Source organism: Oncorhynchus keta, chromosome 9 (genome assembly GCF_023373465.1).
Source record: "Oncorhynchus keta strain PuntledgeMale-10-30-2019 chromosome 9, Oket_V2, whole genome shotgun sequence".
Classification (NCBI taxonomy): Eukaryota; Metazoa; Chordata; class Actinopteri; order Salmoniformes; family Salmonidae; genus Oncorhynchus; species Oncorhynchus keta.
The window spans coordinates 37888577-37912440 of record NC_068429.1 but is presented as its reverse complement, the minus strand read 5'-3'; the positions used below and the strand labels follow the sequence as shown (position 1 = coordinate 37912440).

General features: G+C 46.9%; 1 protein-coding gene across 2 annotated transcripts in view; it reads left to right on the top strand.

Moving 5' to 3' along the window:
- The window catches only part of unc5cb (unc-5 netrin receptor Cb), a 214527-nt gene that overhangs the window by 121340 nt on the left and 69323 nt on the right, over positions 1-23864 (top strand). For both annotated transcript variants that reach the window (XM_052525803.1, XM_052525802.1), the window contains exons 3-4: positions 14222-14365; positions 23765-23864. The exon at positions 23765-23864 is cut by the window's right edge and continues 4 nt beyond it. In XM_052525803.1, coding sequence (XP_052381763.1) covers positions 14222-14365; positions 23765-23864 — 244 coding nt within the window. The remainder of the gene's footprint in view (positions 1-14221; positions 14366-23764) is intronic.

Here is a 23864-nt window from a genome sequence, read left to right as displayed (position 1 = left end):
TCAGGCTGACAGAGACCCCAAAGCGTTCCATGAACGCTCTCCATACCCGAGACGTGAATTGGGGGCCCCGATCAGAAACGATGTCCTCCGGCACCCCGTAGTGCCGAAAGACATGGGTAAATAATGCCTCCGCAGTCTGCAGGGCTGTAGGGATACCGGGCAACGGGAGGAGACGGCAGGACTTAGAAAACCGATCCACAATCACTAGAACCGCGGTGTTCCCCTGAGACGGCGGAAGATCGGTCAGGAAATCTATGGACAGATGTGACCATGGCCGCTGTGGAACGGGGAGGGGTTGTAGCTTCCCTCTAGGAAGGTGCCTAGGAGCCTTACTCTGAGCGCACACTGAGCAAGAGGAGACATAACCCTTAACGTCCTTAACCAACGTAGGCCACCAATACCTCCCCTGAAGGCTCCCCACTGTCCTCGTCACCCCAGGGTGACCCGAGGAGGGTAGGACGTGAGCCCACCGAATCAGCTTGTCCCGAACATCAAGCGGCACGTACCTTCGCCCCGCTGGACACTGAGGAGGCGCGGGTTCAGCCCGTAACGCCCGCTCGATGTCCGAGTCCACCTCCCATACCACTGGGGCTACCAGCTTAGAGGCGGGAAGGATGGGAGTAGGTTCGGTGGACCCATCCTCGGTGTCGTAAAAGCGGGACAGTGCGTCAGCCTTCACGTTCTGGGAGCCCGGTCTATAAGACAAAGTAAACCGGAACCGGGTGAAGAATATGGCCCACCTTGCCTGACGTGGGTTAAGTCTCCTTGCAGCCCAAATATACTCCAGATTCTGGTGGTCGGTCCAGATGAGAAAAGGGTGCTTAGCCCCCTCAAGCCAGTGTCTCCACACCTTCAGAGCTCTAACCACCGCTAGCAACTCCCGGTCCCCCACATCATAGTTACGCTCCGCTGGGCTGAGCTTCCTTGAGAAGAAAGCGCAGGGGCGGAGTTTTGGTGGCGTACCCGAGCGCTGTGATAGCACGGCACCCACCCCAGCCTCGGACGCGTCCACCTCCACTATGAATGCTAGAGAGGGATCCGGATGCGCCAACACGGGCGCATCAGTGAACAGCGCCTTCAACTTGTTGAATGCTCTGTCCGCCTGTGCTGACCACTGCAATCGCACCGGGCCCCCTCAGCAGTGAGGTAATGGGAGCCGCTATCTGGCCAAAACCCCGGATAAACCTCCGGTAGTAGTTGGCAAAACCCAAAACCGCTGCACCTCCTTTACCGTGGTTGGAGTCGACCATTACGCACGGCCCTAATGCGGTCACCCTCCATCACCACCCCGAGGTGGAAATGCGATATCCCAGAAAAGAGACGGCTCGTTTAGAGAACACGCATTTCTCAGCCTTGACGTATAGGTCATGCTCCAGCAGTCTACCAAGCACTTTGCGCACCAGAGACACATGCGCGGTGTGAGTGGCCGAGTAGATCAGAATGTCATCGATATAAACAACCACTCCCTGCCCGCACAGGTCCCTGAGAATCTCGTCTACAAAGGATTGGAAAACGGCTGGAGCATTCTTTAACCCATACGGCATGACGAGGTACTCATAGTGGCCGGATGTAGTACTAAATGCGGTTTTCCACTCGTCTCCCTTCCGAATACGCACCAGACTATACGCGCTCCTGAGATCCAGTTTTGTGAAGAACTGCGCTCCGTGGAACGATTCCACCGCCGTAGCGATGAGAGGTAGAGGGTAACTATACCCCACTGTGATGGCGTTTAGACCTCTATAATCGATACACGGACGCAAACCTCCCTCCTTTTTCCTCACAAAAAAGAAACTCGAGGAGACGGGTGAAATGGAGGGCCGAATGTACCCCTGTCCCAGCGACTCCGTGACATATGTCTCCATTGCCAACGTCTCCTCCTGGGACAGCGGGTACACGTGACTCTTGGGAAGCGCAGCGTCTACCTGGAGATCTATCGCACAATCCCTTCCCGGTCGATAAGGTGGTAATTTAGTCGCTTTCACTTTACTGAAAGCGATTGCCAAATCGGCATACTCGGGGGGAATGCACACCGTGGAACCCTGGTCTGGACTCTCCACCGACGTGGCACCGATGGAAACTCCCAAACACCTTCCAGAACACTCCTCTGACCACCCCTGGAGAACCCCTGTCTCCACGAAATTTTAGGATTGTGCCGGGCCAGCCAGGAGTCCCCAGCACCACTGGAAACGCAGGCGAATCAATAATAAAAAAACTGATACGCTCCCTATGATTCCCCTGCGTCACCATGTCCAGTGGGACGTGGTCTCCCGACCATCCCTGACCCTAATGGCCGGCTATCTAGGGAGTGCACGGGGAAAGGAGAATCTATCGGCACCAGCGGAACCCCTAACTTAAGGGCGAGTCCGCGATCCATAAAGTTCCCAGCTGCGCCTGAATCGACTAGCGCCCTATGCTGGGAAGAGGGAAAAAAGTGAAGGAAAGAGATTAAGACAAACATATGGCCAACAAGGGATTCTGGGTGAGTCTGATGCTGACTCACCTGGGGTGACCGAGAAGCGTTCCGCCTGCCATCTCTACTCCCAGACGGACCCCCAGCACCGATCAGACGTGTGTCCTCTCCGACCACAGTTGGTGCAGGGAAGGCCTCCTCCTCCGGTACCCTCGGCGCAGCCCCTCCCAACTCCATCGGAATGGGAGCGGAGGGGCTGGGTGGTGGAACGCATAGGACCCTCTCTGAACGCCGCGGGCAGCCAGCAGATTGTCCAGTCGAATGGACATGTCAATCAGCTGATCCAGTGACAGAGTGGTGTCCCGACACGCTAACTCCCGGCGGACGTCCTCTCGGAGACTACACCTGTAGTGGTCCATAAGGGCCCTGTCGTTCCACCCAGATCCGGCTGCCAAGGTCCGGAACTCCAGCGCGTAATCCTGGGCGCTCCTCCTCTCCTGCCTGAGATGAAAAAGTCGTTCTCCCACCGCTCGGCCGTCTAGAGGGTGATCAAACACGGCACGGAAGCGGCAGGAAAACTCTGGGTAGTGCTCCCGCGCTGAGTCTGGGCCATTCCAGACTGCGTTTGCCCACTCCAGAGCACGACCCGTGAGGCAGGAGATGAGGACACTCACCCTCTCCGCTCCTGAGGGAGTGGGTCTAACGGTGGCCAGGTATAGCTCCAGCTGAAGCAGAAACCCCTGGCAACCCCCGCCGCTCCATCATAAGCCCTCGGTAGCGTCAGACGGAGGGTGCTGGAGTCGAGTGATGGGGAGTCCGGAGCCGGGGGTGCCGAAGGTGGAGAGAGGAGACCACTCCTCTCCCATCGGTCCATTCTCTCCATCACTTGATCCATCGCGGATCCGATCCGATGGAGAACGGTGGTGTGGTGGAGAACCCGTTCCTCCATCGATGGGAGAGGGTTGGCTGCTGCTCCTGCTGACTCCATTCAATTTGATTTTGGTGCGGGATTCTGTAATGCTTCAGGTGTCGTAGGTGTGTGGAGTCAAACGCAGGAGACAGTGAGTGCAAAGCTGTGCGTCTTTAATAGCACCAACGCACCACAGAGTGCTCACAATAGTAACGGCCCCAAACACAGGGAATGAGAATGTACAACGGAAAAGTAACGACCAGGCACTAACACGTACCTCTACAACAGAGCCGAAGGTTACACTGAAATAATCCCGCACAACAACCAGGCGGGCCGGCTGTCTAATAAAGACAAACTAATTAACTAATCACACATGAACAGGTGCTACCACTAAACATACAAGGAGGGAGAGGAAAAACAATCAGTGGCAGCTAATAGGCCGGTGATGACGACCGCCGAGCGCCACCCGCCCGGGAAGGGGAAACGCCCTCGGTCGGACTCGTGACAATATACCTGTGCACGTAGAGCTACTATATATACCTGTGCACGTAGAGCTACTATATATACCTGTGCACGTAGAGCTACTATATATACCTGTGCACGTAGAGCTACTATATATACCTGTGCACGTAGAGCTACTATATATACCTGTGCACGTAGAGCTACTATATATACCTGTGCACGTAGAGCTACTATATATACCTGTGCACGTAGAGCTACTATATATACCTGTGCACGTAGAGCTACTATATATACCTGTGCACGTAGAGCTACTATATATACCACGTAGAGCTACTATATATATACCTGTGCACGTAGAGCTACTAGAGCTACTATATATACCTGTGCACGTAGAGCTACTATATATACCTGTGCACGTAGAGCTACTATATATACCTGTGCACGTAGAGCTACTATATATACCTGTGCATGTAGAGCTACTATATATACCTGTGCACGTAGAGCTACTATATATACCTGTGCACGTAGAGCTACTATATATACCGGTGCAGAACAACAAATAGTCAGATAACTTTTCATTTTGACATGAAAAAAAAACACCCCCTCGTCCACAACGTGGGTGTGGTGGGAACAGACAAAGTACCGGATTGTCAGACAGGGTGAAGTATGGTGGGTGACGCCGCTACGCTGCACTGCTCACCCGGGCCGCCGTGGTTACCATGAAGGCCTGTCTGAAACGTGCTGGAAAAACGGGACTCTGGTACGGCGAGACTCCGAACCGTCTCGGTTCCTGCTTTGCCATTGGACCCAGGCTCTGTCCCTGGCTAAGCCCTGCGCTGTGACTGGTGTGTAACAGACACCCAACGTAAATAACTTTATGCGCTCAACTGAAACTGTGCCAGCTCAACGCCACACATCCAAAGTCCTTGGGAGATGTGAAGGGCGAGTGGAGCGGGCTAGTGTTAGCTGGAAGCTCCTAGTCACAACCCAGCACCAAGGCGGCAGCTATTACAAGGTTATCATGCACTCGGATTAGGCAGGAGTGCATCCCGGCAGCTGTAGCTGCCACTGAGTAGCCCGCAAGGAGCCACTCTGCTCACCCCGAATGTGGAGGAGGCTATATAAGGTGCCCTAAACAGTCTGCCTAGCGACACCCTGTCTGGCTTACCACGACCAGAGGGAGCCCCTAAAGTATGCGGTCATCCCTACTCTGCTATACGGTGCGAAAGTCCAGGATCACATACTGTGTTACAACAAACCCTGTCCACAGGATGGCCATCCCTGACCCACAAGGATGAGATCTGCAGGTCACGGATCGGCCTGTTCTGCCATGTCTGGACCCACACCACAACCCAGACCCCGTGATACCTGGACGGGAAACGCACTCAACTGCAAGGGATCTCAAAGGAAGTGTGTGTGTGTGTGTGTGTGTGTGTGTGTGTGTGTGTGTGTGTGTGTGTGTGTGTGTGTGTGTGTGTGTGTGTGTGTGTGTGTGTGTGTGTGTGTGTGTGTGGAGTGTTTAGTCCTCCTTCATGTAGAGGTTGAATGGTGAATCCCAGAGTGGAGAGGCTGTTTCTAACTGAAGTCTACTGCTTTGGGCTCCACAGCCATTACAAACAGCAGCCATCGGCTGATTGGCTGCATTCAGCTGCCGATGGGGGAAATGGACTTCTTTCTGTAGCCAACAGGTAGCAATCACACAGCATTTACCCTCTTTAATCGCAGGGCTCAGAGACACACACATCCCTGCACTCACTGGATCACACCTACACATAATCACATCCCTGCACCTGCACTCACAGACACCCCCCCTCTGTCATGTGCATACACACACATACTGTCTTAAAGTAAACTGAAACCAGGGTTGAACATACCTATTCTAAAACACACACCACACACACGTAGAGCTACTATATATACCTGTGTAGATATGAAAAAAGAAACTGTCATCTTGACATGAGGCTGTAGGATTTTGAGCTGTTGTGAAGGAAAGTTTTGTGTTGACAAAGAAGAGGTTGCCATCGTGGCACAAAGCTTGTCTGGTAAAAGGAAACCAACCCACATACATTCAACCACACACATACGGTGGCAGGTAGCCTAGTGGTTAGGGCGTTGGGACAGTAACCGTAAGGTTGCTGGATCGAATCCCCGAGCTGACAAGGTACAAATCTGTCGTTCTGCCCCTGAACAAGGAAGTTAACCCACTGTTCCTAAGCTGTCATTGTAAATAAGAATTTGTTCTTAACTGACACACTCATACAACCACAACCATACACTGCATTCCCTGCACCAAAGCCCACAGGCTGTGCACATACATTCTCTCGCTCTACAACATGACAGTAGATTAGAGGAGAGAGGGGGATTGAGAGGGGGTGATGGAGAGAGAGACTGCGAGGGAAAAATATGGAGAGAGGGACTGAGTTGGGAGAGAGCGACGATAAAGAGAGAGCAATGGAGAGAGACGGAGAGAGTTCTGGAAAGAGGGAGAGAGCGAGCGAAGGAGAGAGAGAAGGAGAAACAGGGTGTGTTGTTGTTGTCAGTCAGACAGCAGGCTCCAGCCAAAGCATTTCTGTCTCTATCTCAGTGTAGAAATAGAGGCAGCTGGCCTGCTGCTGCTGCTGCCTCTCCTTCCTACCCAGACTGAGGAACAGCATCATTAGTGCTGTGCTCCACCATGGCCCTGCTGTAGAAGACGTGCGGCGCTGCCTCACGAGAGGAACACCCACGCTAGAACTGCACCATTCATCTCACCTCTCAAACGCTGGCAGGGAGTAAACTATACTGTTGTTTTTGTGTCCTTACCAAATCTTGATTTACGTCATGCTCGAATTTGAGTTTGATTGATAGATTTAGTTCAGGGGGTTAGGCTAGTATAACATTTTAAACAGGGTTTTTCTGCGCCCCGAAGACGAGGATGAAATCTATTTCAATTTCATCTCATAAAAACTATAGCTGCCTACAGATGTACTATCTTGACGCTGCAGCAACGGGAAATACGAATTATTATGTGCGTTACGATGAATAGATGTTTTTGTACGGGTTGATACATTCTTTTGTTGTTGTCAAGTCTGAAATGTTTAAGTGGAAATTACAACCTTTTAGAAGCTTTTTTAAACCTTGAATACACTACAAGTTGAGAGGCGGGCCTGTGCTGATCTCCAAGCTCTAGTCTCCAATGAGCTGTAGGCATCGATCTGAACAAATGAGCCCAGAGTTAATTATATGTATGAGCAGCGTAGCTGTGTAAGACACACTGGAGACACACAGCTCACCATCCATCCTGTAAGAGTTATGTCTGGTAGCATCAAACAGGAGTGGTGCTCTTCATTTGGGGCCCCCAACCCTCCCAGGGCCTGCTGCTCCAGCAGCCTGAATGCCAGCGAGTGATCAATAAAAGGAGCTAGCGTTAATGATGGCATTAATAATGAATCATCTCCATCGGTCCATCCAGAGTCCCATGCCAGCTATCGTTTAATGGGACAGATTGGAGAATCATTTTGTGTCAAACTAATGGACAGTCAGAGGGTGTGTGGGAGACGGGGTAGCGACATCTCAGGCCACTGATCACTGTAGAGATATCGGTTGCAGTGGCTTGTTTGCGTGCCTTCTGTTCCCAGAAGTATATTTCAGCCCTGTGTGTAGTCAGTACTGTAATGATACCATATCACATTTTACAATACATGGCAAATGTGGTTAGTAGTTCTAGCTAAGTAAATGTATGATGTCAGGGTATGAGGTCACTATCTGATCTCCGAGCTTAACTGTTAATCTCGCCCCCTGATCTCAGTCCCGTCTGATGTCACTAGAAAGATGAGGCATAGAGCTTGCCTTAGTCACAATGGTCACAATGATTCACAAAGGAGACAGATAAGCAGCTTCCCGTTTGAAAATCACATTATCCTTTGAATATCACATTGTCCTTTGACTATCACATTATCCTTTGAATATCACATTATCCTTTGGATACCACATTATCCTTTGGATATCACATTATCCTTTGAAAATCGCATTATCCTTTGAATATCACATTGTCCTTTGGATACCACATTATCCTTTGGATATCACATTATCCTTTGAATATCACATTGTCCTTTGATATCACATTATCCTTTGGATATCACATTATCCTTTGGATACCACATTATCCTTTGGATATCACATTATCCTTTGGATATCACATTATCCTTTGGATATCACATTATCCTTTGAGATCACATTATCCTTTGACAATCACATTATCGTTTGAATATGACATTGTCCTTTGGATATCACATTATCCTTTGGATATCACATTATCCTTTGGATACCACATTATCCTTTGGATATCACATTATCCTTTGAAAATCACATTATCGTTTGAATATGACATTGTCCTTTGGATACCACATTATCCTTTGGATATCACATTATCCTTTGGATATCACATTATCCTTTGGATATCACATTATCCTTTGGATATCACATTATCCTTTGGATATCACATTATCCTTTGGATACCACATTATCCTTTGGATATCACATTATCCTTTGGATATCACATTATCCTTTGGATACCACATTATCCTTTGGATACCACATTATCCTTTGGATATCACATTATCGTTTGAATATGACATTGTCCTTTGGATATCACATTATCCTTTGGATATCACATTGTCCTTTGGATATCACATTATCCTTTGGATACCACATTATCGTTTGAATATCACAATATCACGCATTTCACAGACCAAAATCAATAGCTGGCATCGTATATGTAATGATGAGTGTAAATTATCCTCTTTCTCCTCAAATCAAAGTGTATTGGTCGCGTACACAATTTAGCAGATGTTATAGCGGGTGCAGTGAAATGCTACTAGCTCCCTAGCAGTGTAGTAAGATGTCAAAAGTGCACAAATAATTTAGAAAATGAAGAAATCTTGAAATGTCGGAACGATTCCAATGAACAATCTAAATAGCAGTGAATGTGTTCTATGTGTATATACAACGGATGAATTTACACACCAGTTATACTAAGAATGATATGTATAGCAGTAGATATATTAGAGTAAGCTATGTCAAGAATCCAGTATATAAATAAATATGCATTGTGTATAAACAGTGTACCTACAATGCATTCTACAGTAGTAGAAATATTAGCATGAGCTGCGTTGAGAATACAGTATTTAAATATACAGTATTTAAATACATAGAATTGCAGGAATGTGGCTTCCAGACCAGAGCCCAGGATGTAAATGTATGTGCATGGTGTATGTATAGACAGTATATGGACAGTATATGAATAGAAAAGGTGTGTACAGTAGTAGTTATGTAGCATGAGCCTTGACTAGAATACAGTATGTACATATGAAGTGGGTAAAACAGGACGCAAACAGGAATTAAGCGACCGGTGTTCTATGTCTATGTACATAGTGCAGCATTCTCTAAGGTTCAGGGTTGAGTACCGGGTGGTAGCCGACTATCATGTTGACTGGACATGGTGATTGCTGTAAAGACGAGTCCAGTCTGTCAGTCTATTCTGACTCAGAGCTACAATTCCTGATGGTCTTGACTGGACATGGCGAATTGACGTAGATATGGGGGTGTCTTTACTTACTCAGTCTAAATATCAACATATGGATGCCGCCTGTTCTGTGTGGACATTAAAGCCTTCCTCAGAGGCAGGCACTACTGGGTTCTTACATACTACTTATTCTGCCACACTTTCCAGCCATGGAGAATATGGGCCCTTTTTATAGTTACCCCTATTGATTTCCACTCTGCTACTCTGTGTGATATTCTCCCAACTTCCTGACCCTTGACCCATCTCTCTAAATCTCTGTACAGTAGCTCTCTCTCTCTCTCTCTCTCTCTCTCTCTCTCTCTCTCTCTCTCTCTCTCTCTCTCTCTCTCATTCACACACACACAGAAACTCACAGACGCCGGCACGCACTGGCACATGCACACACATTCAAATGCACACGCAAAGGCTCGTACACGCTCCTGTACACACACGCAGGCACACACCTGTGCGTACACACACACACACCTAAAGAGAGGTTCAAGGACTCACAAAGGCACGTTCTCACACACACGCTGTGTTTGCTGCCGGAATGGCGGTAGCTTTGCCTCTCTCTCTGCCTGCCTGTCGGCCCACAGTGTAAATGTTGTATGAGTGCTAAGCTGTTGTGTACGACGTCAGTGTGCTGGGTGTCTGTCTGTCTGTACAAAGAGACTGTGTAAAGCTCCTGAACCTGAAGGAATCAGCCATGTGTTTTCCTCTTCTCTCTCCTCTCTCCTCCTCTTCATTTAGAGGCTACCCGTACGCTCCGGAGAAATAGAGTTGAGAAAACAGAGAGGTGCACAGCTCTGGAGGATTCTTACAGTAATGGATGGGAGTGTATGGGGAAATAGGGCACTGTAAAAGTCCAATTAATAGCCCGGCCTTTATTTGCTTTAATCATTGAACACAACAGTTGCTGATTAGAGACAGGCTTCTATTTGAGCCAGGCCTCTATTTCCTTAATGCACATAGCTTTTGCTCATTTGCATAGTTAATTGTTTAATTCCAGCATTCACATCCAGCATTTTTAATTAATTTTTTCATTTCCTGCACTAATGCGTTATCATTCATACACGGTGTCACGTTTCTTTTGTCTTAGTATACCTCTATTTCGAGAAAAACAAAACATTTTCCTTGACAATTATTCTCCTGTCTGTACTCCCAAAGTTGTTGACTGTTTTTGTGCTTGGCAGTTAGCTAGCAGTTCTCAGCTGTTAGCAGCTAATGTCTAACAGTTTCTTACTGGCGATAGAAACGGATGATTGCCACAATATTTTGAGCCATTACAGAATAATTTAATGTAACAAATCAAACATTAAACCTTTGTAAACAATTAATGGTCATTCATGGTAACCTCGTAAACCATTCATTTACTCTCTATAACGGCCGTTGTTGTTGGAAGAAGAGGAGGACCAATGCGCAGCGTGGTAAGTGTCCATATTGATCATTTATTATCATGAACACAAAACAAAATAACGAGAACGAAACGAAACAGTCCTGAACAGTGAATACAAAAAAACACTGAACAGAAAAGAATCAACCCACAACTCAAAGGTGAAAACAGGCTGCCTAAGTATGGTTCTCAATCAGGGACAATGATTGACAGCTGCCTCTGATTGAGAACCATACCAGGCCAAACACAGAAATACCAAATCATAGAAAAACGAACATAGACAACCCACCCAACTCACGCCCTGGCCATACTAAAACAAAGACATAACAAAAGAACTAAAAGTCAGAACGTGACACTCTCAGCGTTTATTTGAAACACGCATTTATTTGAAACGTTTTAAAAGGGACAGGTGGCTATTTGAACCGCTGCTTTTACATTCAAGTTTTACGGTAGTTATCATAGGGGATAAAACCCACCAAACATCTACCTATCAAATGACCCTACCTTACGCTCCTCTAGTCTCTAATCGAATTCAGTGGAGAGTGATGGGGTTGGCTGTTAACCCCAGCTCAACTTGTTTGTTAGGAGAAGAGAGTTTGACAGGGAGGTGTAGAGGGCACATGAGGTGTGGCTAGAGGGGAGATGGGAGGAGAGGAGGCAGAGGAACAGTTTGCATGGTGGATTATAAAGTGACTCTCTGGCTCAGTCTGCCCTCTCTGCCCCCACCTTATTACGACACAGTTCTACTCTCTCTCTCTCTCAATTATAAGGGTTTTATTGGCATGGGAAACATATGTTAACATTGCCAAAGCAAGTGAAGTAAATAATAAACTAATGTGAAATAAACAATAAAAATTAACAGTAAACATTACACCCACAAATGTTCCAAAATAATAAAGACATTTCAAATGTCATATGATGTGCAAATAGTTAAAGTACAGAAGGGAAAATAAATGAACATAGATATGGGTTGTATTTACACTGGTGTTTGTTCTTCACTGGTTGCCCTTTTCTTGTGACAACAGGTCAAAATATTGCTGCTGTGATATGGCACTGTGGTATTTCACCCAATAGATATGGGAGTTTTCAAAATGTGGTTTGTTTTCGAATTCTTTGTGTGTCTGTGTATTCTGAGGGAAATGTGTGTCTCTAATATGGTCATATTTGGCAGGAGGTTAGGAAGTGCAGCTCAGTTTTCACCTCATTTTGTGGGCAGTGTGCACATAGCCTGTCTTCTCTTGAGAGCCAGGTCTGCCTACGGTGGCATTTCTCAATAGAAAGGCTATGCTCACTGAGTCTGTACATAGTCAAAGCTTTCCTTAAGTTTGGGTCAGTCACTGTGCATTCTCTGTTTTGGGCCAAATAGCATTCTAGTTTGCTCTGTTTTTTTTGTACATTCTTTCCAATGTGTTTTCTCATGATTTGGTTGGGTCTAATTGTGTTGCTGTCCTGGGGCGGCAGCGTAGCCTAGTGGTTAGAGCGTTGGACTAGTAACCGGAAGGTTGCGAGTTCAAACCCCCGAGCTGACAAGGTACAAATCTGTCGTTCTGCCCCAGGCCGTCATTGAAAATAAGAATATGTTCTTAACTGACTTGCCTGGTTAAATAAAGGTAAAATTAAAAATTACAATTGCATAGGGGACTCTTCTCCAGGTTCATCTCTCTGTAGGTGATGGCTTTGTTATGGAAGGTTTGGGGATCGCTTCCTTTTAGATGGTTGTAGAATTTTCTGGATTTTGATCATTAATGAGTATCGGCCTGATTCTGCCCTGCATTTTTGGGGGGTTTTACGTTGTACACAGAGGATATTATACACCAAATTTGGCTCAATTTGGTGTTTGTCCCATTTTGTGAATTCTTGGTTGGTGAGCGGACCCCAGACCTCACAACCATGAAGGGCCATGGGTTTGATAACCGATTCAAGTATTTTTTAGGTATGTCGAATTTTATGTTCCTTTTGATGGCTTAGAAGGCCCTTCTTGCCTTGCCTCTCAGATCGTTCACAGCTTTGTGCAAGTTACCTGTGGGGCTGATTGTTTAGGCAAAGGTGTCTAGATGGAATTTCTATTTCTGGTCCTGGCAACTGGACCTTTTTTGGAACACCATTATTTTTGTCTTACTGAGATTTACTGTCGGGGACCAGGTCTGACAGAATCTGTGCAGAATATCTATGTGCTGCTGTAGTCCCTCCTTGATTGGGGACAGAAGCACCAGATCATCAGCAAATAATAGACATTTGACTTCAGATTTTCTCTCTTCCCCTCTCTCTCTCTCTCTCTCTCTCTCTCTCTCTCTCTCTCTCTCTCTCTATTTGTCTCTCCCTCTGTCTCTCTCCCCAACACTGTGGATCAATAGTTCTGTTAGCTAAAGTTTATACGGCAGACTGTCAACTGCATTGTTTGTTATTTATGGTGTATGGCTGTTGCCATAGGACTCCTCTCTATCTGTCTATAGATAGATTGTTGTGTGTATTGAATGTTTGTGCCGCTAAGTTTCTCCTGTCAGAGAACTGTCAGATCCTCCACCTTCATACTGTCTAATCCTCCCAGTAATACATTAGAAGATAAAAGGATGAGGGGCTGAGAAACCAAAGAATCATCCATGAATACTCAGTGCCAAGCAGCCTGGCACTTCCAGCTATACACACATGCGCGATCGCGCACTCACACTCACACACGCACACGCACACTCACACACGCACACTCACACACGCACACTCGCACACGCACGCTCACGCACACTCACAGACACTCACACACACAGTACACACACACAGTACACACACACACACAGCATTATCCCAGTAATCTGAGCTGAAGGGGCAGCTGTGCAGTGGGTAGAGGGGTTTGTTTCAGGGCTGATTTGTTTGTTTGGGCTCTGGCACCCAGATGAGCAGTAATCAGAGGAGTTAGCAAACAGGATTGTGTTAGCCATGACGCTGATCAGACTGCTAGGCTTCCTCCCCCCACAGGCCCATGCACAGCCCCGGACCTGAACAACTCCATCCCACTGCAACTCACCACATTATGGGCCAGGCTAACTCCCACAGCACAGAGCACACAGGGATACCGATTGCCAAACAGCCGCCAGAAGCAGCCGTCTTGACAGTGGACTGATTTTGAGATGCGATGCAATGGATCATTTAGCTGTATTAATATTAAATGGAGGAGCGGTGTTGTGGTGTGTGGCCTTCTGTATCTGTTTGGATCTGGTATTAGTGTCTTCCTCTTATTTTACTCTCTTTTCCTTTCCCAGGTGTGAAAGGTTACCATTGACAACCTCTTAATGAAGCTTTAGATTGTGCTGCTGGCACACTCTCAGGCCCATGCTCAGGGAGGGCAACATTCATTTCACTTGATTAAGCTATTAGTTCCCTCAAATTGCTTTGGCTCAGTCTTCTGAATGTCCCCTCTCTCTACCCAAGGCTAGTGTTGGCTCTACCTCTGCATACTGTAGATCCGGTGTCCTGACTCTCTCTCCCTCTCCCCCTCTCACCCCTCCACAGGCTTGGTGGTGCGAGAAGCCAGTATTGAGATCACAAGGCAGCAAGTGGAGGAGTTGTTTGGGCCAGAGGACTTCTGGTGTCAGTGTGTAGCCTGGAGCTCTGCAGGGACCACCAAGAGCCGCAAGGCCCACGTCCGCATCGCCTGTAAGTACCCATCAACCCTTCACCCATATCCCCTTTGTAACCCCTCAACTCTGTCCCCATACTGGGACCCATTCCTGTCCCCATCCCTTGTCCTGACAGTCAAAGAAGCCACCAGTCACTGAGAGTTCAGATACATTCTCATGCATGTACAACAGAAACAGTTTGACAGGCAGTCAAGAAAGGGCTCTCACGACTAATGGCCCTTAAAACAACCCATAAACTCCAGTCACATTCTGTATAAATGGAGAGAAACAGAGACAGGGAGGGTTGTATACAGGAAGTAGAAAGGATAAAATACATGTTTCTGCCAACGTTTCCTTTTATTTGTTGGTGGTCCTCAAATTCCCTTTTCTTATGTTAGTAATTTGACTGGCAAGTATACCAAATATAAACAAGTCTTCCAGCAACAACACGCTTATTTCTTCTCTCGTGCTTAAACCATTTTTATTTCACCCGAAGGATGTGGCAATCAAAACATGAAGGGAAGTGGAAACTCTAAGGCAGAGAGAGAGAGAACTGAGTATTTGTATGTCTTTCGGTTGTTGGGTGATCAATTTACTTTTTACACATCTTTCCCCGCTTTATCTTCTCTGAGCCACAGGGCTTCAATCTTCAGAACCCTATGCATTTCTGACTTCCGCCTATGTTGTGTCCAGTCTTTCTTTTTCTTTAATAGAGTGACCGAGGTCTCTCGGACACCAACCTGGTCTCATAGACTAGACGTAACATAGTAAATGTAAATCTCAGACACTCAAATTAGTATGATATGTTACATTGGGTATGGTTACATAAGACAGAAGGTTACTTAAGGAAAAAACGGAAGAGGGAAGGTCGGGGTGGATGGGTAGGCGTATCATGCCATATAACGAATCTCATCACGGACACCTTTAGCATTTTAGCTAACTAGCTACTTTACAACTACTTAGCATGTTACTAACCTTTCCCTTAACCCTAACCTTAACCCTTTAACCTAAATCTTCACCCCTAACCTAGCCAACGTTAGCCACCTAGCTAACGGTAGCAATAACAAATAGAAATTTGCAACTTATGATACATATTGCAAAAACGTAACATACTGTACGAATTGCAATTCGTAACATATCATGTGAATTGTAATTCATAACGAAATGGGTGATGGACATACACAAATGAATACATACTATACGAAATGTAACATATCATACTAAATGTAGGGAGCCAGATTTACATGTACTCTTTTACGATTACGCCTGAATCCAGGTTGGGGACACTTAGTGCTTCGATGTCCATTGTGACGGGTGTCAGCGGGCCCGCAACTGAAGCCTTTCAGGGACCCTGTAAGGATAACACACAACTAGGTTTCTGAGAAAGAACTGAGCTTGTCCCTCTGTTACTACTCATCAGTTACGACTGCCTATACAGTCCTACTAAAATCACAAGCCTGGGCCCATTGCACATAGCTTCAAGGCCAGTTCAGTTGCTCTCATCTTACCAGCTCTGTCTTCCACCTTACTTTAGCCGTAGGCTACCTGTGTTGGTATGCCAGGCCAGCCACTGACTGATGGAGTAGTCCCCTGCAGTCTCTCCACAGTTCCCCCGCTGCTCTCCACCTCTACCTCTACCTCCACATCATTAGCTGTTCCACCTCCACCTCTACTTCCACCTTCCGCTCCACCTATGGGTGGACTTAGTGATTCGGAGGCCCCCTGCAGAGGCCAGTCTGAGTTTCTTGTAAGCTAGCCTCGTCGACAACCAGGCTCCTCTAATACGGGTAAGCCTGGGGAAGTTCACAGCAGAGAAATAGCTAAGTAGGTAAATCAGTGACATCTCGCTACACGTCAAACCAATCAAATGCCATTTTTTGGGGCGCAGCTCCAATAATGCTCACTAGATTAGTATCGTATGTGCAACAAATGTTTTTTACCATGGAATTACCTGTATACCATTTACGTGCAAATTCCCGATTCACTTCTATATATCTTTCGGGCCAGTACCGGGTTACTTTCAGAGTCCTGTAGAGAAAAATGGAGAACACCATTGTGTTTGTGAGAGTCTCATATTTCCTTAGAGGGGTCATATTCATTTTGTAGGCCAAACCATTTGGACACTACAGATGTGTTCGTGAGAGAACCATTTTCGAGACAGTCTGACAAACACCCCTGACTGTACTGTAGCTCTGTACTGTAGCTCTGTACTGTAGCTCTGTACTGTAGCTCTGTACTGTAGCTCTGCCCTCTGCAGATGCAGTGGATTGAGCCCATGCCGACAGATATCTCGAGCTTAAACAGACAGATTTGGATGGGGATTTTTTTTGTATTCATTTATTTATTTGACCTCGAATGGAGCAAAACAAAGTTAATGCCCAGCTCATGAGGCCCCTTGATGATGTGAGGCCTGAGGCAATTGCCTCTTCTGCCTAATGGTGAGTCTGCCAATGCCTCCACCTCCACATAATCAGCCATGATCAGCAGCCTGCCAGGGCTAACCTTTCCCTCAAATCAGAATGGATCCTTCTTCCTCTTCCTCTGCTATTAGAATGGATCCTTCTTCCTCTGCTATTAGAATGGATCCTTCTTCCTCTGCTATTAGAATGGATCCCTCTTCCTCTGCTATTAGAATGGATCCTTCTTCCTCTGCTATTAGAATGGATCCTTCTTCCTCTGCTATTAGAATGGATCCTTCTTCCTCTGCTATTAGAATGGATCCTTCTTCCTCTGCTATTAGAATGGATCCTTCTTCCTCTGCTATTAGAATGGATCCTTCTTCCTCTGCTATTAGAATGGATCCTTCTTCCTCTGCTATTAGAATGGATCCTTCTTCCTCTGCTATTAGAATGGATCCTTCTTCCTCTGCTATTAGAATGGATCCTTCTTCCTCTGCTATTAGAATGGATCCTTCTTCCTCTGCTATTAGAATGGATCCCTCTTGCTCTGCTATTAGAATGGATCCTTCTTCCTCTGCTATTAGAATGGATCCTTCTTCCTCTGCTATTAGAATGGATCCCTCTTGCCCGCTATTAGATTGTCCTGAATGGATTACTGTAGCTCCTCTCTCTCCTGGGCTTCCTTGCAGACCCAGGCCACCTCATAGATAGCCACAGTCCCTCTGGAGACTAATGGAAACTGGACTAGTCCCCCTCCCCCTTGTCCCCCTCCCTCCTCTCCCTCAAACAGATGGTTTAATCAGGGGCTAAGTAACACTCAGGGCTGATAAATTCAGGTGGTGGTGAGGGGGGGGGCTAGTGATCAATGTGATCAATGTTAACACTGTGAGGCAGGTGGTGTCATAAAGGCTGTCCTCTGTGGACCCAGACTATTCTTCCCCCCACTGTGATTTGTGGTACGTTCATGACTGTTTGGGTGTGTGTTATTGTGATTTATTGCAGCCCACGTTTCCCTTCTGCTAAAATGACATGGACTCTCATTGGCCAGTGATTTACCTGACTCCACTTTCCTCTCCATGGTTACTCTAGATACCTGTGACCTGACCGACAGGTCAGGAGATGCTTATAGTTCTACCTGGTGGTTTATTCCTATGCAACTTTACTGTGACATTCTGTACTTGTTGCGACCTCAGAATGACTTGCCACCATTCTTGAGGTATTTCGATAGAGTCATTAAACACCATAGAGACGCTGAAATGGGTACACAAGCAAATGAAATGAATGACTTCTCAGAAAAACCAACAAAAAATGTCCTTCGATTGACCCAGGTAATTAAACCCGTTATACTGAAACTAGAAGCTGAAATTGTATGTGTTTGTGGCGTTGTTATTTTTCACAAAACTAGTAAAGCTCACATTCATCTAATTAAGTTTCACCTTGGTAATTCTCTCTGGTCGCCAGTCCTCTAGTTTACATCTGCATCAGGGTTTATAGGTGTATTAAGTGGGGGAGAGAATGCGTCGAAATAACCCATGACTGTGAGACTTCTGTAATTTCGCAGGACAAGAAGCCAAACACCATGCACTTAGCATAATGGCAGTCAAATGTGGTGGTAGCTGGGGCCTGTAGGGAGGCCTGGGGAGGCTGAGGTATTTCTGTGGTGTAACAGGGAATGGTGTGACTCCCACAGGAATGTCTACTCAGCCTTATACCCTGCTGCTCACCCAGCTCCACATCGCCTGAGCCTGGGAGAGGAGGAGGAGAACAGAGAGGAAGGAGACACGGTTCATAAATATCACTCAGGAGCTACTCTTTTCACTCTCTGTTCCTCCATTTCTCTCTCACACACACACTTCTCTCTCTCTCTCTGATTAAAAAAAAGCATACTGACGAAATTCCCCAAAGCTACTGTACATCTGAATACGTTTCCCTCAATCTTATACGCACGATCCAATCTTTTAATTTCATATTTGATCCGGCTGTTATGGTGTACAGCGGGGTTTTGGCTAAAGTCTGGTGCTAATGTATTTTGTTATGAGAACATCTCAAAGTTAAGCTCTTCTCCTCCAGCAGGGGATGTCGAGTGGTGAGATGATCAATAAGCTGTTTCAATTCCAGTTGGACTTCTCTCTCTTTTGATAGTCCTCTAACTGAAACCAGCTGAAGTCCAGCTTTGGGAAGAGGCATTTGGACTCGATATCAAATGGGTGGACAGACGATGTACGGACTAGAGAGATAATTAACATGTATAACCTTAAATCTCAGAGCAGGCTGGCTACTGAGTGACTCAGAGAGTTATATTTATGTCATGGAATTGAGACTTCTTCTGTCATAGTTCCAAATGTCTGCCGGACAGACTTACACCATGGAGAATGACTGGAGAGTTGTTAAATGCTCAGTCACCTTAAAATAGTCCCCATTGTCTACATAGTTCTGTCTTCAAACTCTGCCAATGGCTGTACTATAGTATTGGCATTTCAGAGGCTTTCTGAGTTATTCTTCTCTTGGCATTCCTCTCTCATTCAGTCTGACAGTATGCCAGCCTGCTGCCCAACATCACAACTCTTTAATAGCATTGGTTTGATCACACTCAAACCAATGCATCCTCTCTCTCTCTCTCTCTCTCTCTCTCTCTCTCTCTCTCTCTCTCTCTCTCTCTCTTTCTTCTCCATCTCTCTCTCTCACTCACTCACTCACTCACTCACTCACTCACTCACTCACTCACTCACTCACTCACTCACTCACTCACTCACTCAGTGTCAGCAGCAGTTTCAGACATGCCAGTGGGGAGCAGTCACATAGTGTGGAACATCAAATCCACTCTTTTCCACTTTGTGGTTTCTATTTTGCTCAAATTACAATGGTGATGAGGAGACCATTTCTGAACCAGCTGGGAGGAACATTTTGTGGTTACTTCCATAAAAAGACGTTTCACTATCCATCTGTCGATGCTTACATTTTCTTTATCTGCGTGTCAGCAGATCTCCTTTCTTTCAGAATCCAAAAAACTAAATGCTAAAGCCATCTAAAGCCATAAATCGTCATTTTACTTTCGCACAAGATGTCTGTAACAGCCCTATGTTATGTCCTTCCAGAATCTGTCTACAAAAGTTGGTGGAACCCTTAACTGCCCCAACGGATGGTTTCCATGGATACCGAGAGGTGCTTAGAGTAGTTCTGACCCAAAGAAATTAGTATAGCTCTCTCTCACAACATCACGACCACATCGACTATCGTTGACTCTCTGTCTATGACTTTCTGAAGGGTAATATTCTGTTGTAAATCTGTCAATTTTACAGTCCTTCTTATTTCCAGTACCCACTATGTCTGTCCACTAGCTCACTGATTACCATGGTTCCTTCTGGCACCAGAGGGTGGCAGAGACGGATCTAGAGACACGGTCCGGCATCTGTTGGAGGCTCGTCGGGTTCGAGGGACCCTACCGTACCTGGTGGACTGGGAGGGCTAGGGTCCCGAGGAGCGGGCGTGGGTGCCTGCCTTGGACAACCTGGATCCGGGTATTGTTAGAGACTTCAAACAATTACGTGGTGGTCCTCATGGCTCCGTGGCTGGAGCCACTCCTAGATGTCCTTGTTAAAATATATGTGTTCTCTGTGGTCCTTTGGAGAAGCTTGAATTGTTTACCGTGTGCGTTCGTTACCTGAGTGAGTTTTCAAGACTTAGTGTTTGTTATTTTTGAAAGTGTAGTGTGATCCTGCGGCTTCCGTTTCTCAGTAAAGTATTATGTGTATCCTTAACCACTGATTCCTCGTCTGGTCTCTTCTCTGCACCTGGGTCCAACCTTGCTGCCTCCACTGCGGAGGTCTCTGTCATCTCCATGCTACCTGCCCAGAGCTGACTGGAAACGCCAGAGCTCGCCAGGACAGGAGGAGGCCCTGATGAGCTGTGCAGTTACCTCTGGGCTACTCAGTCACTGCCTGTTACTACCCACAATCCTCCACTGGGACAACCGTCAGCACCAGATTCAAGCCTTTGTGGACTGGGCCACGGATGATTTCATTGATCAAGACTTCGCCAGAGAGTTACAGATCCCCTGCGTGAAATGTACCATCCCTCTGCAGATTCAAGCCCTCGATGGCTCCGGTCAGGTGGAATATCAGACCAAGCCCATTCTACTGCATGTTGGGGTGAACCACTCTAAGACTGTTGATCATTGCTCCCGAGAACCCCCTTATCCTAGGGTACCCCTGGCTAGCGCTACAAACCCCACTAGTTTCCTGGTCCATGGGACACCTACTAGACTGGGGACTGCCATACTAAATGCCTCGCCGTGTCAAGACCAAGACTTTTCTGCTCTCCCTCCCGAATACTTCGACCTCTGGGAGGCCTTCAGTAAGAGTCAGACGCCACCCTTCCCCCTCATCGTCCTTACGGCTGTGCCATAAAACTCCTACCCAGCACCACACCTCCCCAGGGTTGTCTGTACTCCCTCTCAAACCCCTGAAGCAGCAGTCATGGACAATTACATCCGGGAGTCGCTGGAGGCAGGTTTCATTCGTCCCTCTACATCGCCTGCTGGTGCAGGATTCTTCTTCGTAGGTAAGAAGGATGGAGGCCTGCATCCCTGCATCGATTACAGAGGGCTGAACCAGATTACGATCAAGAATCGTTACCCCCTACCCTTGATGTCCTCCATATTGGAGTATGTCCAAGGGGCCCAATTCTTCACCAAACTGGACATCCGCAATGCTTACAATCTGGTGAGAATCAGGGAGGGAGATGAGTGGAGGATTTCCTTTAACACCCCTAGTGGCCACTATGAATATTTGGTCATACCCTTATCGAACTCACCAGTAGTCTTTCAAGCATTGGTCAATTACACCCTGAGGGACATGTTGAATCGGTTCATCTTTGTTTACCTCAATGACATCTTGATCTTCCTGGGTCACATTATTTCTACTGCAGGAATGCATATGGACCCCGTAAAGATTGAGGCGATTGCCGGCTGTCCCCGTCCCACCTCACTCAAGCAGGTCCAGCGGTCCCTCGGGTTTGTCAATTTTTACCAACGTTTTATACGCAACTTTGGTGCGGTGGCAGCGCATCTCGCAGTCCTTACCCGCAAGTCCCAGACCAATTTTTTCTGGACCCCTGAGGCTGACAGGGCATTCATGGAGCTCAAGGGACGTTTCACCTTTGGACCCATCCTCGTTCACCCTGATCCAACTCGTCCCTTTGTGGTGGAGGAGGACGCCTCGTACACCTGAGCAGGGGCGGTCCTTTCACAGTGGAATGAGGATTCTGTGGTCCTTGTTTACCGTGTGCGTTTGTTTCCTGAGTGAGCTGGGTGAGCTTCAGGCTGTGTTTTTTTTCCCAAGTGTACTGTGATCCTGCGGCTACTGTTTATCAGTAAAGTATTTCTGTTTATCCTTAACCACTGATTCCTCGTCTGGTCTCTTCTCTGCACCTGGGTCCAACCTCACCACGTCACTCTGATGGCATGCTCATCTGGCTCTACAGCAGAAATCCCTGAATACCATTTAATTTACATTATTCACAAACTGACATAAAGAGAGTTTGATGTATAACTCCATTCACAATGCACAAATATGCTTTTCTTCTTGGTTTTGCCCTGAGGGTGGCTGAGGTGTTGAAACTCCACAGGAAACCCTTGACTTCTAGAGACACAGTGTACTTTCAGAGCATATGGGATTTCCAGCTTGGCTTACCTTTCAGCTCTGGGCTTCCTTTGCTTTGTAAGCAGGGCTGGTCCATGCTTGGTTTAACAGTGATAGTCAAGAGTTGGCTTCATGTGAGCTCCTCCAACCCATTCTCAGGGATTACACACTGGCAGGGAGTTACTTGTGTGTGTGTGTGTGCTCTTTGACACTATGGGCTACAACTTTGTGTCCAAAAAAATGTCTCACTGAGCTGCCTGTACATTTAAATTCACACACAGTACAAAATGTTTACAGATTTAAAGAAAAAGAAACACTACAACATTAACTGAAGCATGTTTTTTGTTACAGGAACAATGTTATTCTAGACTATTCATTAAATGTGGTTACTGGGTTTGATTAAATGGGCTCCTGTGTCAGACTGTTAAAATGATAAGCGGAGCCGGGACATTGCAGGCTGTGGAAAGTGCTGTCACTGGAGTTTGGGAGTACGAGTGTGTACTTAATACTCCACTGAGTCTGTTCTCTAGCAATTGTAGCGCTACAGCTCCCTTCCCCCTGTCCTCTTACACAATCTACCTCAAGCCCAGTCTCTCTCTCTCGCTCCCCCCTCTCTCCCCCTCACTCTCTCCAAATCTCTCTCCTCTCAAGCCCTCTCTCTCCCTCTATGCCCCTCTCCCTCTCTCTCTCTCACCCCCCCTCTCTCGCTCTCCTCTCTCTCTCCTCCTCTCTCTCTCTCTCTCTCTCTCCAAATCTCTCTCCCCCTAACTCTCTCTCTCTCCCCCCCCCTCTCTCCCCCTCTCTCTTTCTTTCTCTCTCTCTTTCGCTCCCTCCCTCTCTCTCTCGCTCCCTCTCTCTTTCTTTCTCTCTCTCTTTCGCTCCCTCCCTCTCTCTCTCGCTCTCTCTCCCTTCTCGTCACCATATTATTTCTGCAGCTCCTCTGCCAGACCGTATCCCAGCAGGTGGTGATATATATCTAATGAGCTTTGGGTTCCAGTGTAGCATGACGCCCCCCCTGGTCCCGGTCCTGCCCTACTCCATCAGGCTCACACACTGGAGAACTAGTGGCTTTTTATTAGAGGAGGGAGAGTGATCCCTTTCTCAGCAGCTCCCTGCCATCCACCTCTGATTCTTCATGCTCTCTGTGCAATAAGAGGACAGAAAGAGAGAAAGAGAAGTCAAGCTTTATTTCTCACAGAGACTGCTCTATTGGCCCTATGCAGTACTGTATTTGCTAGCTGCGCACTGAGAACGACAGTCTAAAACCTTCTAAGTCTTTTTTTAATCAAAAGACACCAGTGAAATAATTCAGCATCCTCATGATTACATACATCATGTGTAGAATGTGAGGGATATGTTAATGTTTATTTATGGTTGGTTGCCATTTTTGTCCTCCAGATCTCAGGAAGACGTTTGACCAGGAGCCCCTGGGAAAGGAAGTGTCTCTGGAACAGGAAGTTCTTCTTCAGTGCCGCCCACCAGAAGGGATCCCTGCTGC